The 12,666-nt window shown below is 36.4% G+C and overlaps 1 protein-coding gene across 2 annotated transcripts in view; it reads right to left on the reverse strand.

Annotated features, from left to right (window-relative positions):
* The window catches only part of rnf123 (ring finger protein 123), a 237,633-nt gene that overhangs the window by 133,295 nt on the left and 91,672 nt on the right, over positions 1-12,666 (reverse strand). For both annotated transcript variants that reach the window (XM_087304671.1, XM_087304672.1), the window contains exons 33-35: positions 12,237-12,425; positions 7,891-7,966; positions 5,446-5,530 (exon numbers count right to left, since the gene is read on the reverse strand). In XM_087304671.1, coding sequence (XP_087160797.1) covers positions 5,446-5,530; positions 7,891-7,966; positions 12,237-12,425 — 350 coding nt within the window. The remainder of the gene's footprint in view (positions 1-5,445; positions 5,531-7,890; positions 7,967-12,236; positions 12,426-12,666) is intronic.

Genomic DNA, 12,666 nt, shown 5'->3' on the forward strand with positions numbered 1-12,666 from the left:
ATAAATATAGATTTACACACATTTACTCCAGTAAATAAACAGAATCAATGATGGGCTGAAAATCTGCGGACTTCTGCGCGCGCAGATTCCGTGTGGGCCTAGTTATGAGTGTTATGAGCAACTCAAGAACTTGACTCTCTAATAAACACTTTAATAAGCACTCAATCTCACTGGAACAATAAACCACAATATAACTGTTAATGTCTAGTCTCATAACACCCTACACTACAAAACTAGGATTGCATAAAGTATAATAAGAGTCAAACCCTCGAACTAACAACAATAATGATATCAAAACAAGAAACTGGTGGTCAGACTGCATTTTAAATGAGTATCTGGTAGAAAACAAAGACTGAAGACTTTACTGGATCTGCGTTTATCACCGGAAATCATAACAAATGCTGTGTGATTTCTGATTAATCTGACATTCGTCTGTCCGTATTATATTTCTCTCACACAAAGCAAATGTTTCTGCATCACTCTTCCATCTCGAGCCTGTGAAATATTAAACATCTGCTCAACGCTCACACCGAGACATCAAGCCTGAAACATAATGTAACACGTATAAATCCTTAACAGGCTAAATATGTACAGTTGAAGTCAGAATTTTTGGCCCCCCTGAATTATTAGCGCCCCTGTTTATTTTTTTCCCAAATTTCTGTTTAATGGAGGGAAGATTGTTTCAGCATATTTCTAAGCATAATAGTTTTAATAACTCATTTCTAATAACTGATTTATTTTATCTTTGCCATGATGACAGCAAATAATATTTTACTTGATATTTTTCAAGACACTTCTATACAGCTTAAAGTGACATTTAAAGGCTTAACTAGGTTAATAAGGTGAACTAGGCAGGTTAGGGTAGTTAGGCAAGTTATTGTATAACGATGGTTTGTTCTGTAGACTATCGGGAAAAAAATTAGCTTAAAGGGGCTGATGATTTTGTGCCAAAAATGGTTTTTAAAAAATTTTAAACTGCTTTTATTCTAGCCGAAATAAAACAAATAAGACTTTCTCCAGAAGACAAAATATTATCAGACATACTGTGAAAATTTCCTTGCTCTGTTACACATAATTTGGGAAATATTAAAAAAAAGAAAATAAAAATCAAAAGGGGGCTAATAATTCTGAATCCAACTGTATATATTATAATTGTAAATTCAAGAAAAATGAAAGCACTTGACTTGGACTTGATATAAAATGATTTAAAGTATATGCTAGTAAACAAAACTATTACGTAGCAAGCTAAAAATGTTACCATATACGAAAAAAAATGCTAAAAACATACTAGCAACCTCTCAATTTATGCTAGAAATTGGTTTAAATTGAATACATTTGTAATTTATACATCTCCAGCATTATCTTCAGCCTGTGAAATGCTAAACATCTGCTCAGCGCTCACGCTGAGACATCAAGTCATCCATGACTTTGAGTTTTCTGGGAATCTGAACGGTTCATTGTTCATCCAGAGATCCAGTTTCCAAACTCATTTGTGTGCTGGAAGTTTGAAGCATGTTCAGGAAGAGCTCACTCACGAACAAAGCCAATAATATAAAGCTGCCTGTATTTCTACAGACAGCTTAATCAAACTGGAGGAACATGCAGGAGTATCCTCAGCAGGGCCGGCCCGTGGCATAGGCAGTATAGGCAAATGCTAAGGGCGCTGTACATCCAGGGGGGCGCCAGAAATGAACGCGGTTAAGTTGGTTTTGTTTTTGATATTCATGACACATTCAGTGATTGACGGCAATAACTCAAAAACATCTTACCCTAAAAAGATCTAAAGTGTATTTCCTACAAAAAGACAAAGCTGGTTATGTTTCACAGCTTCTTTTTTTTTTCGCTCGACATTATGACCACTGCTCAGTTTAGCCGGGGATATGCGTTTAGCCAGGAGAGCTCAGCTCGCGCGGAGTGGAGCTCTCAGTAAGGGACCGTCGGAAAAGTGCTTCTTTTTTTTTCTTTTTTTTTTTGCTCTATCCTGCGTGTTTTATTTTAAACACAACCAATTTTCTATTAAATTAGCACAAACAGTTACTACAGTAGTCAAATGCTTCATTCATTCATTCATTATAGATCTGTGCATTCTTACATTAACACCTCTGTTATCAAACAAAACACAATGAGAGATTCATTTGCTGCTCTTCACTAAATAACTATAGTGACTTTATTCAATGTGCAAATACAATTAAAAGTCAAATAGATTTTATAGCGTTATTTAATTTCTGTATAGGCCATTGTTTTTAAAAGGGTAAACCTTTTATTTTATTGCCAATATTTTCTATTGTTTGCTATGTTTTCTATCATTTGAAGCTATTTGTTGTCCCATATTTTTTACATCCCAACGTTGACATAACATTGCTAATCAATAAATATCTATAGTGCTATCTTTTAGTTTTAACGTCAGCTAATGTTATGGAAGGGCATAGATCAGGGGTCTCAAACTCGTGGCCCGCGGGCCATTTGCGGCCCTCAGTGCAATATTTTGTGGCCCGCGCCGACCGCTGTACACTGACAGAATCAGCGGAGCGGGGAGAGAGAGCGCTCCCCGCTCCGCTGATTCTATTCGTACACAGCGGTCACTGGCATTCCCCGCCCGCCGTGTAAACAAAGGGGCGGGGATGCCGGTGACGTCACCACGCACCCCGCCCCTTTGTTAGACGCTGTGACGGGCGGGAAGTGTTAGGAGGGAACTCGCGCCGGCCAGAACCAAGGTAAGCTGTTCCCGCCCCTGCCTGCCACTTAGCTACCTATCTGCAGCCTGCCACCTACCTAGCTACAGCCTGCATCTTTATATATTATAGGTAGATACAGACTGGTACAGACTGATGTGACTGGAGTGGGGTGGGGGTGTTTTATTTATACATATATACGCCTTTTTTTAGGTGAGGGAATGGAAGTTTTGAGTGAGTTCCCCCACTTTTTCCCCCACTTGAAGCGCTGTCAAGTCTCTGGCAGCAAGAAGTAGGCAAAAGATGCCATGTTCAGAAGAACTGTTCATAATCTTCACTCAATGTTCTATTAATGTTCAGAACACTTCATGTTCAGAGGAAATAATTAAAACTGTTAATAATGACATTTAAGGACTTTTTTTTGTGAAATCCCTTATGCGGCCCAGCCTCACCCAGACTTTGCGTCCTGCGGCCCCCAGGTAAATTGAGTTTGAGACCCCTGGCATAGATGTTATGGAAAATAGTAATAGTAATGTAACTACCCCATCATTACTTTCTCAAGCAAATGTGTAAATATTAGATCTATTCAGCAATAATGTTAATTGCATTGGCATATTTATCTGACCTTTTCCCAGCTTGTAGTAGTCGATCAAAAAGCTTATTAGTTTCTTATGACTTTACACTAGCAGTGGAATTTACTGCGATGTGACGGGGCGCCACCTGAAATCTTGCCTAGGGCGCCAAATTGGTTAGGGCCGGGCCTGATCCTCAGAAACATGAATTAAGGCCAGTCAGGATGCTTGTTCCATGATATCTTTCATGACTCACAGATATCAAAGCTGCATTTTGAAAGTGTGCGCACATTTCTTTTAAATAAAATGTGAACATCCAGTCATAATTAAAGCCATTGAAGTTGAGATTTAAACATCCACTTTGCAATGATGAATGGTTTGTTAGGATAAAACACTATTTAACTGATTGAAAACTGGAATCAGAGTGTGCAAAAAAAACAAAAACTCTTCTGGATATCGTGAAAATCCCTTTAAAGTTGACTAAATTAAGTTCTTAACAATTCACAAATTTACAAAACTTTTTGCCATGATTTTGGCAAAAGAAATTAAGAAAGCTTGCTGTGAGGCGACAGCACTACCTACTGCGCCACTGCGTCGCCCCAAGACAGAACAGTTGTATATTTAATTATTAAAACAAATATTAAAATAAATACAAATATTATATATATATATATATATATATATATATATATATATATATATATATATATATATATATAAAACTTTTAAAAACAAGAAAACATGTTCGTTTGTCCAACAAATGTTACATTTGCCAAATTAAGCCAACAACAAAGTAGAATGTTAAAAAAAGCATGATAGCAATAGCAAATCCACATTAGCCACATGTTAAACTGCTAACATCATGCTAATCCATACTAAAATGGAGTTAAAACATGCTAGCAACAAGCTAAACGATCAACTCTGAGCTAAAACCTGTTAGCAACATGCTAAAAATATTACCATTTACAAAAGTATGCTTGAAACATACTCAACTTCTTAACTGATGCTTGAATTTGGGTTAATTCACACTAGCAATGTTTTTAATAGCCTAGAAAATGTTAAAAGTTTCATTCTTTTTCTTCCTTTCCTTTTTATACTAAGGTTTACCTTACAAACATTCAGACAAGACTTTCTCAGGCTAATAAAGTTAGCATCAACAATCTAAAACCGAAATCTTATATGACACTATAAAAGCTTTTACTGTCACTTAGATCAATTTAATGTATCCTTACTGCATAAAAGTGTAAACTCAGCTTTAAAAGATTTATCTAAAATCTTTGTTAGCATCATGCTAAAAACATTACCATGTACAAAAATAGTAGAAACATACTAGAAACTTCTCAATTCATGCTAGCAATTGGTTGAAATCATGCTAGCAATGTTTAATATGCTAGACAAATCTTTAAATTCTATTTTGTTTCTCTTTCTTTTCTTTTTATCCTAGGGTTTACCTTACAAACATTTAGACAAGACTTTCTCAAGCTAACATGAAGCTTGCTCCAACAATCTAAAACCGAAACCTTATGCAACACTACAAAAGCTTTTACTGTCACTTTAGATAAAATGAATGCCTCTTTACCGCATGAAAGTATGAACTCAGCTTTCATAAATACAATAATAACTCTCTCTCTCGGACCCAAAACTCTTGACACAATCCAATTCTCGCTGTAATTATAGCCACTAGCCGCAGCACCATTTTGCAAAAAACAAAACAACAGAAAGACCAGAAATATCCCAAAGCTTCAGCCTACAGCAGAAACAACATTTCAGAATCACTTTAAGCCTGTGATGAATTGGAGACCCCGTTTTTTTGCCGCTGTCAGAAGTGTCATCGGCTTCAGCGGGAGACGTTTATTAGTTTTCACCTTCCCACAGGACAGGTTGTGTCCTGAATGCTGCCGCTGTGACCCACAGATGCACAACTGGGTGTCAGACTTTCCTCAGGCGTCAGAGCCCACAATTAAATGTCGATTTGCCATGCCAAAACACAGACCTCTGCAATGTACCCGTTTCCTTAGAAAAAATGTGCTCTTTTGAGACGAAAACACCCCGTGAACCAGAAAACAAAAGCCAGACTGAATTTGCATTAAACTGATGCTTGATTTTAGGTGAATCTGAGCAGCGTGATTGTATGTGATATGCATTTTTTAATCTTTATCATTTATAAATGCAGAAAGAACATGAAAAGCCAGAAAACTCACCCTTGTTTGTTGGAGTCGACCAAAATGCGCACCAATATCCCTGTAACTGCCACCAGGATGGGATAATGATCGACACTCTCCAGGCCTAAACATACAGAAAAAACTAATTTGGTCTTGTTTGTGATTCAGGGTCTTTTTCAATTCGTCAGAACTAGTCCCGGACGCTGATTGGTCATTTTAATGGTGATATAGTAAACATTGTGACGAATTGTGAAAGGCCAATTGGATCTGTTCTGTTCGATTAAAATAAAATAAAATAAAATAAAATAAAATAATTAAGACAAAATAAAAAATAGAAATCTAAATAAAAAATAAGTTTAAATAAAATAAAAAAAGAAAATATAAAATAAAATTAAACTAAATTTATTTAATTTAACCTAAACAATTTAAATTAGAATAAAATAAAATAATTAAAATAAAATAATAAGATTGGCCTATATTAAATTAAATTAAATTAAAAAGTTAAATAAATTAAAATTAAAAACTTAAAAAAGATTAAATTGAAGTTAAATAAATTAATTAGAATAAAATAAAATAATAAGATTAGCTTAAATTAAATTAAAATAAGAATATAAAATTGCATTTGCTAAATTAAATTAAATTAAACTAAATTAAAATAAAAAATTTAATTAAATTTAACTAAATTAAATTAAAGGTAAGTATAAACTTTAACTAGACTCTTTAAACTAAAAAACCTTTTCAAGAAAAAAGATGAATTCCTATTATTTTAATATTATTTATTAATAATTATTAATTCATTACATAAATTATTAATATTAATACTAAGAAGATTATTATTTAGGTTGTGTTGGAAAGTGACCAAAATCCAACATCGAGTCAACATCTTAAACCAACATCATATTGACGTCAAATACTGACATTTATTCGTCAGGTATGGTAACCAAAATCCAATGTCTGATCGAAGTCATAGTGGTAATGTCCACACAACGTCAAGCTGTAACATCATTAGACATTGATATTTGGTTGATTTTAGGTTGTGTTGGGTTTGGCAACCAAAATACGTCTGATAGATGTCATAGTGGTAACGTCCACAGAACGTCAAGCTGACATCATTACACATTGATATTTGGTTGATTTCAGGTTGTTAGAAAGTGACCAAAATCCAAAGTTGAGCCAACATCTTAAACCAACGTCATATTGATGTCAAATACTGGCATTTATACATCAGGTATGGCAACCAAAATATGTCTGATAGACGTCAAAGTGGTAACGTCCAAACAACGTCGAGCTGTAACATCATTAGACGTTGATATTTGGTTGATTTTAGGTTTTTTTGGAAAGTGACCAAAATCCAACGTGGAGCCAACATCTTAAAGCAACATCATATTAACATCAAATACTGACATTTATTTGTCAGGTATGGCAATCAAAATCCATGGTCTGATAGACGTCGTTGTGGTAATGTCCACACAACATCAAGCTGCAACATCAATAGACGTTGATATTTGGTTGAGGTTAGGTTGGACGTAGCCCTGACGTTGGGTTCTGATGTCAACCTGATTTTCATTTCCAAACAAAATGCAACGTCTGCACAATGTTTGAGGACAACATCAATCTGAGGTCATGTTGACAAGCTGTGCCTGCTGGGAATGCTTCTTAAAAAAAACGTTAGAAAGAAAAAAAAAATCATGCGGTTTTATTAGGAAAATGGGTTTCTAAGAAAATAAGCAAAGTTATTTCAGATTTCAGTCTTATTCTTTATGCTTTATTCACATTTTTCAAGGACGCCTTAATGCTTTCATAAAGAGCTCGGGCTCGCTCTTATTTTCATTGACGGACATAAACACCCCCTAAAAAAACAATACCCAAAATGTATTAGAACAAAGTATGACTGGAGAATTCAATGACACAAAACCCACTTAAATCCACTACACGGCACTTTAGCAGAAAAACAGGTCACTGAATCTGAGACCACAGTGAACCGGGTCAACGTATCACATCTAATAACATTCTGAAAAGACACTAAACGCTGCTTCAAGAACCAAGAATAAAATAAAAACTCCTCTGATGATGTGTTCAGTGTCCTCCTGGACTGGATTATGTCTTTCACACTAACTCAACCTTGTAATTTCTTAACCCATTTACTCTTCAAAAATCATTCCCTGAGCGCTAAGAATGACTTTCCAAACTTCAGGGATCGTTTCAAAGGTCGGGAACGTCTCAGAAGGCATATCAAATTACTGGTTATTTGTTCTGGGACAAAATGCTATAAAAGGAAAGTGTGAGAAGTCATCAGTGAGGTGACAATAAGCCATAATTCGGCTGTCGGGAGACACGATGGAGGACAAACCCAGCACCTGAGAGGGTTCAATTGAGATATAACTGGTTTTGGATGTGTAGTTAAACATGTAATGAATGTCCTACACTCCTATTTGCATTACTGTGCCCTTGTGTTTACATTAGGAGGAAATTGTCGAGAATTACCTGGAAGGCGTAGGTTGACCACCCTGTCGAAGAGGTTTCTTTCTGCCGTAACTCGATTTAACACCTGGTTCAGGAGCTAAAGTAAACCAAAACACACACAAATGTTGTCGAAAACTATAATTCTGTGCATAACACAACCACCAGGTAAGTGTAAAGCAGGGTTCCTGCAGATTTAATACATGCACATTTAATCATTAAACCCTTGAAATGAAACTCTCAAATCTTTTTTACGTTTAAAAGATCCAAACATTATTGAGTAACAGTAAAAATGCAACAAGTTAAAACACTTATACGACTAAAACACATGGTAATGCTTTACTTGAATGGGGAGTTCATAAGACTGTCATTAAACCTTTATAATCAATGTCATTTGCTCAGATATATAGAATAGTTGGTGGTTCATTCCGCTGTGGCAACCTCTGATAAATCAAAAAATTAAGCTGAAGGAGAATGAATGAATGAATGAATGAATGAATGAATGAATGAATGAATGAATGAATGAATGTCCTATGACAATAATGAGTGTGGTTCAATCCTTAAAGTATTCTCGTCAACTGCAAAGAAGCATCGTGATCCACTTTGAATGTCTACCACATGCACACCATGATGGATCCACCATGAAAAGGTGAGCAAATCAAACACATCGGTTCATAAATCAAAGCCTTTTCTAATCACCCAGCAGCCAAAGAATTCATTCAGAGCTGCTGAGCATTCGGGGGCTGTTTATTGATGTTTGCTAGCCATGACTGTATTCGAAGAATAGTAAATAGTACAAGCCCTTCAGGGACTGAATGTAAATGGACGAGGGTTTAGATCCCGCTGCGCTCGCAGGTGTTTCAGAAATTACAGGTGAACGAACACACTGCTGGGAATTAAACCCACGTCAAACACACTTTCAGAGTTTCTCCTAAGTAATTAAAGCTTGAAAACAAAATACACTCGCTCTTAACCTACCTACGCAAAACGTTCACATGAAGTCAAAGCAAGCATATTGATTTAGTTAGCTGTTGTTGCTAGTTTTGTGGTGAGTAATTCATCTTTGCATCTCGTATAATTATCAGGACTACAGACTACAAATCCGCCATTACATGGACTACAAGTTCCAGTCATGCACCGCTCACATGCACCTGTTCCTTATTCAGTAGATTACACATACTCTCGACTGGGAGCTGCTCATGAACTGACTACAGACTATATAAACAGCACTTACACACACTTCAGGGCTGAGTCTTGTTATACTGTCACTGTGAACATTAACACACGTTTCCCTTGCCGTGTTTTTGACCCTCGCCTTGTTTGTTTGTTTACGTTGTCTGCTGCCTGCCTTTTGACCATTCGCCTGTGTATGTGACTACGACTCTGGGTTGCCCGTGTACATCTGTTTGCCCCTGTGTTGACTGTTGCTTGCCTGACAATCTCTGTTTAATAAACCTGTGTTTGGATCCACAAATCCCTTGTCAGCGTCGCCATCACATTACAGTATGTCATTATGAAAAAAGTGGTTTGCTCTTGTAATCTAAAATTGAAATCAGAAAAATCACTTCCTGTTTTCTTTCAATTGATTACTTGTATTATATCTGTCTGAGGTACGAGTGTGGCTTCCATACTTAACCATGCTCCCTCCACATGTCGGTTTTGACAATAAACAGAAAGGGTGAGCAGGAGGAGTCTGTTAGGTTGTAATAACTCTCCCCCAACCCTTTTTCAGATCTTTCTGAATGAAACGCCTACTTCACTACATCCAATCAGCTTGCAGGAGAAAAAACAAGCCACGTCATTGTTTACTCATTTAATATTCGGTTTCTTTAGGAACTGCTTCACAATACGGTACAAGACAAACGGTACAAGCTTCCCGTTCATGCGGACTTTAAGGTGCAATTAACCTTTGGATTGGTCACTGATGTAAATAATTTAATATTAAATGAGGTTGTTTTCTTATAATTTATGTCATGTTTTTTTTAACCTTGTTACTATTTCTTTTTTTAGAATAATAAAGAATTATATAAAATGTAATTATGAAAAATTAACTCTTATAAACAAATTTCTTTAAAATAAAGATCATTTTTGGGTCAATTTTGATGTAATAATTTAAGGTTGTATTAAAGTTGAACAAATCTAAAATCAATTATTAAGGAAAATTGTTACACAATAATAAAAACTAAAAGAAACAGTCTTTAAAAAAGGCTTGACTGATTTAAAAAATCCAAATAAAAATAATTTAGGAAGAAAAAAAGTGTTACGCAACAATGGTTACAAAAACTGGAGATTACTAACTAACACTAGGCTGCTGTTGGAAGCAGTGTTAGTGAGGACAGCAGGGGGAGCTCAACCTGAGGTCTGTATGAGTCCTAATGCTCCAGTATAGTGAAGAGGACACTATACTGTCAGTGAGCAGTGTCTTTCAGACGAGACGTTAAACCGAGGTCCATACTCTCTGTTGTAATTGACATCCCATGGCACTTCTGGTAAAGAGTAGGGGTGTAACACGGTTGTCCTAGCCAAAATCTCTCCATCAACCCAAACCATCATCAATAAATGCACTATATGAATACACATTATATTACACTAGATTACATTAAAACTAACCAAACTTACGAGCGACTAACTAAACAAACTATTTATTTCTTTAAAAAACAAAAAAAAAAGCAATAAATCGTGCAGCATTTGAATGAAATCATTATAACTAAAGAAAATGAGAAACAAATTTTTAAAAAAAGCAATACAAAGATTTATATAAAAAAGATTTGGATTAATGGTTTTGGCGTTTTTCACATTATAAAACTTTAAATGTTTAACACAGATTTTTGTGATTTCATCAATTCCAAGCAACCAGCATACGTGGTGGTCAGAAAGAAATGCGGCCTACTATAAAACAGCAGAGTTGTGTTCAGCACCATGGAGAGCAGCAGCACAGAAAAACACAAGATCCAGAACCACGGACAGATCCTTCCTTCTCTAATAGAGGCCTGTTTAAACCTGCTGTTAAAGAGGTGCACTCACTATTTACTCAACCTTAAGTGGATCCAATGTTTTATACTTTAAGAAGAAGAAGACTATAAATATTTTGAAGATTGTTGGAAACTACTGACACCTGTAAAAGGACAAACAAATACTATGAAAGTCAATGGTTTCATATGTTTGTTTTTTTCTGTTGTTGTTGGTGTTTTGTTTTTCCCCCAAAAAATATCTTTCTTTGTGTTCAACAAGTGATGGATGAATAAATGATGACAGAATTGTAATTTTTTTATGCAAATCATCGCTTTCAGATTCTTTTTGGTTGATCAGATCTGGGATGTCTCATTTTTAACCATGGTATATGCACAAAACGATGATGGAGGGAAACTTCCCACACAAGAGTTGTGATCTATAAAAAAAAAAAAAGTTTGACAGGAAAATACTGTCTAAGTCAGGGGTGTTCAAACTCGGTACAGGAGGGCCAGTGTTCTGGAGAGTTTAGCTCGCACCTTAATCAAACACATCTGAACCAGCTAATCAAGCTAATACCTCTTACTAGGTTTACTAGAAACTTCCTGGCAGGTGTGTTGAGGCTAGTTAGAGCTAAACTCAGCAAGACACCGGACCTCCAGGACCGAATTTGGACACCCCTGACCTAAGCAAATAAGTAAACTCTAAGTAACCATTCATTCATTAATTTTCTTTTTGGCTTAGTTCCTTTATTAATCAGGGGTCGCCACAGCAGAATGAACCGTCAACTTTTTTAGCATATGTTTTACGCAGCGGATGCCCTTCCAGCTGGAAACACCCATACACACAATTCACACACATACACTACGGACAATCTAGCTTATTTAATTCACCTATAGCGCATGTGTTTAGACTGTGGGGGAGCACCTGGAGGAAAACCCTCGGCAACTTGGGGAGAACATGCAAACTCCACGCAGAAAATGCCAACTGGCCGAGCCGAGGTTTGAACCAGCAACCTTCTTGCTGTGAGGTGACACCACGCCCCCTTGGAAAGGATATTTCTGACATATTTGTTTACAGGCGAGTCTACTTAGATAACCAAAGATGTTTTTTTATAGAAAAATATGACCCCTTTGAAGCAGAACATTCAATTGAGGCCTATAAGTTTTCTTAGTGTTGTTAATAATTTACATTTAGAGAGCTGTGCACTGCAAGACATTGAGAAAATAAACAGAAACCTCATGTTTAATAGCAATTGCCTCAAACAGGATCATTAACTCAAGAGTTTCTGCATGAAGCTGCTCTATAAGAAGAATCTTAATGGTGTGCTTAAAACGAGCTTCATTCACTTTGAACTTTCTGAAAGTATTGACTTGAGAACTGCATATTTAGTTCACCTTTCAGCTGTCAATCAGGCTTACCTGAGCCAATCGCCGCAGCAGCAGCTCAGCAGAGGGGCGGGTCCAGTCCAGGAAAATTTCTGGCACTAACGTGATGGTCATTTCCAGGACCCGCAGCAGACTGACTGAGAGGTCAAAACAGGTCGAGCACACCTTTAGCTGCCGGGTGTCCACGAAATTCCTCTCTGGTCGCTCGGCTGCCTGTTGGATCTGATGAGAAATAAATAAAAACATGAACAGACACAATAGAAAGGAATAGAAGGTCAGAAAAGAAAAGTATGAGAACGTTTACACTACATCAACCACAAGACTGTGGGCTGTTGTGACACTGACAACCACACATTCACCTAAAAAAAAAACACCAAACAACCTTTGCGCAACCATATGCAGGAACAAAAATACATTGAGAATAAGACTGTGTACTCTTACGAATTAGATCACCCAGCAACCT

This window comes from Danio rerio, chromosome 22 (assembly GCF_052040795.2).
Source record: "Danio rerio strain M-AB ecotype USA chromosome 22, GRCz13ab, whole genome shotgun sequence".
NCBI lineage: Eukaryota > Metazoa > Chordata > Actinopteri > Cypriniformes > Danionidae > Danio > Danio rerio.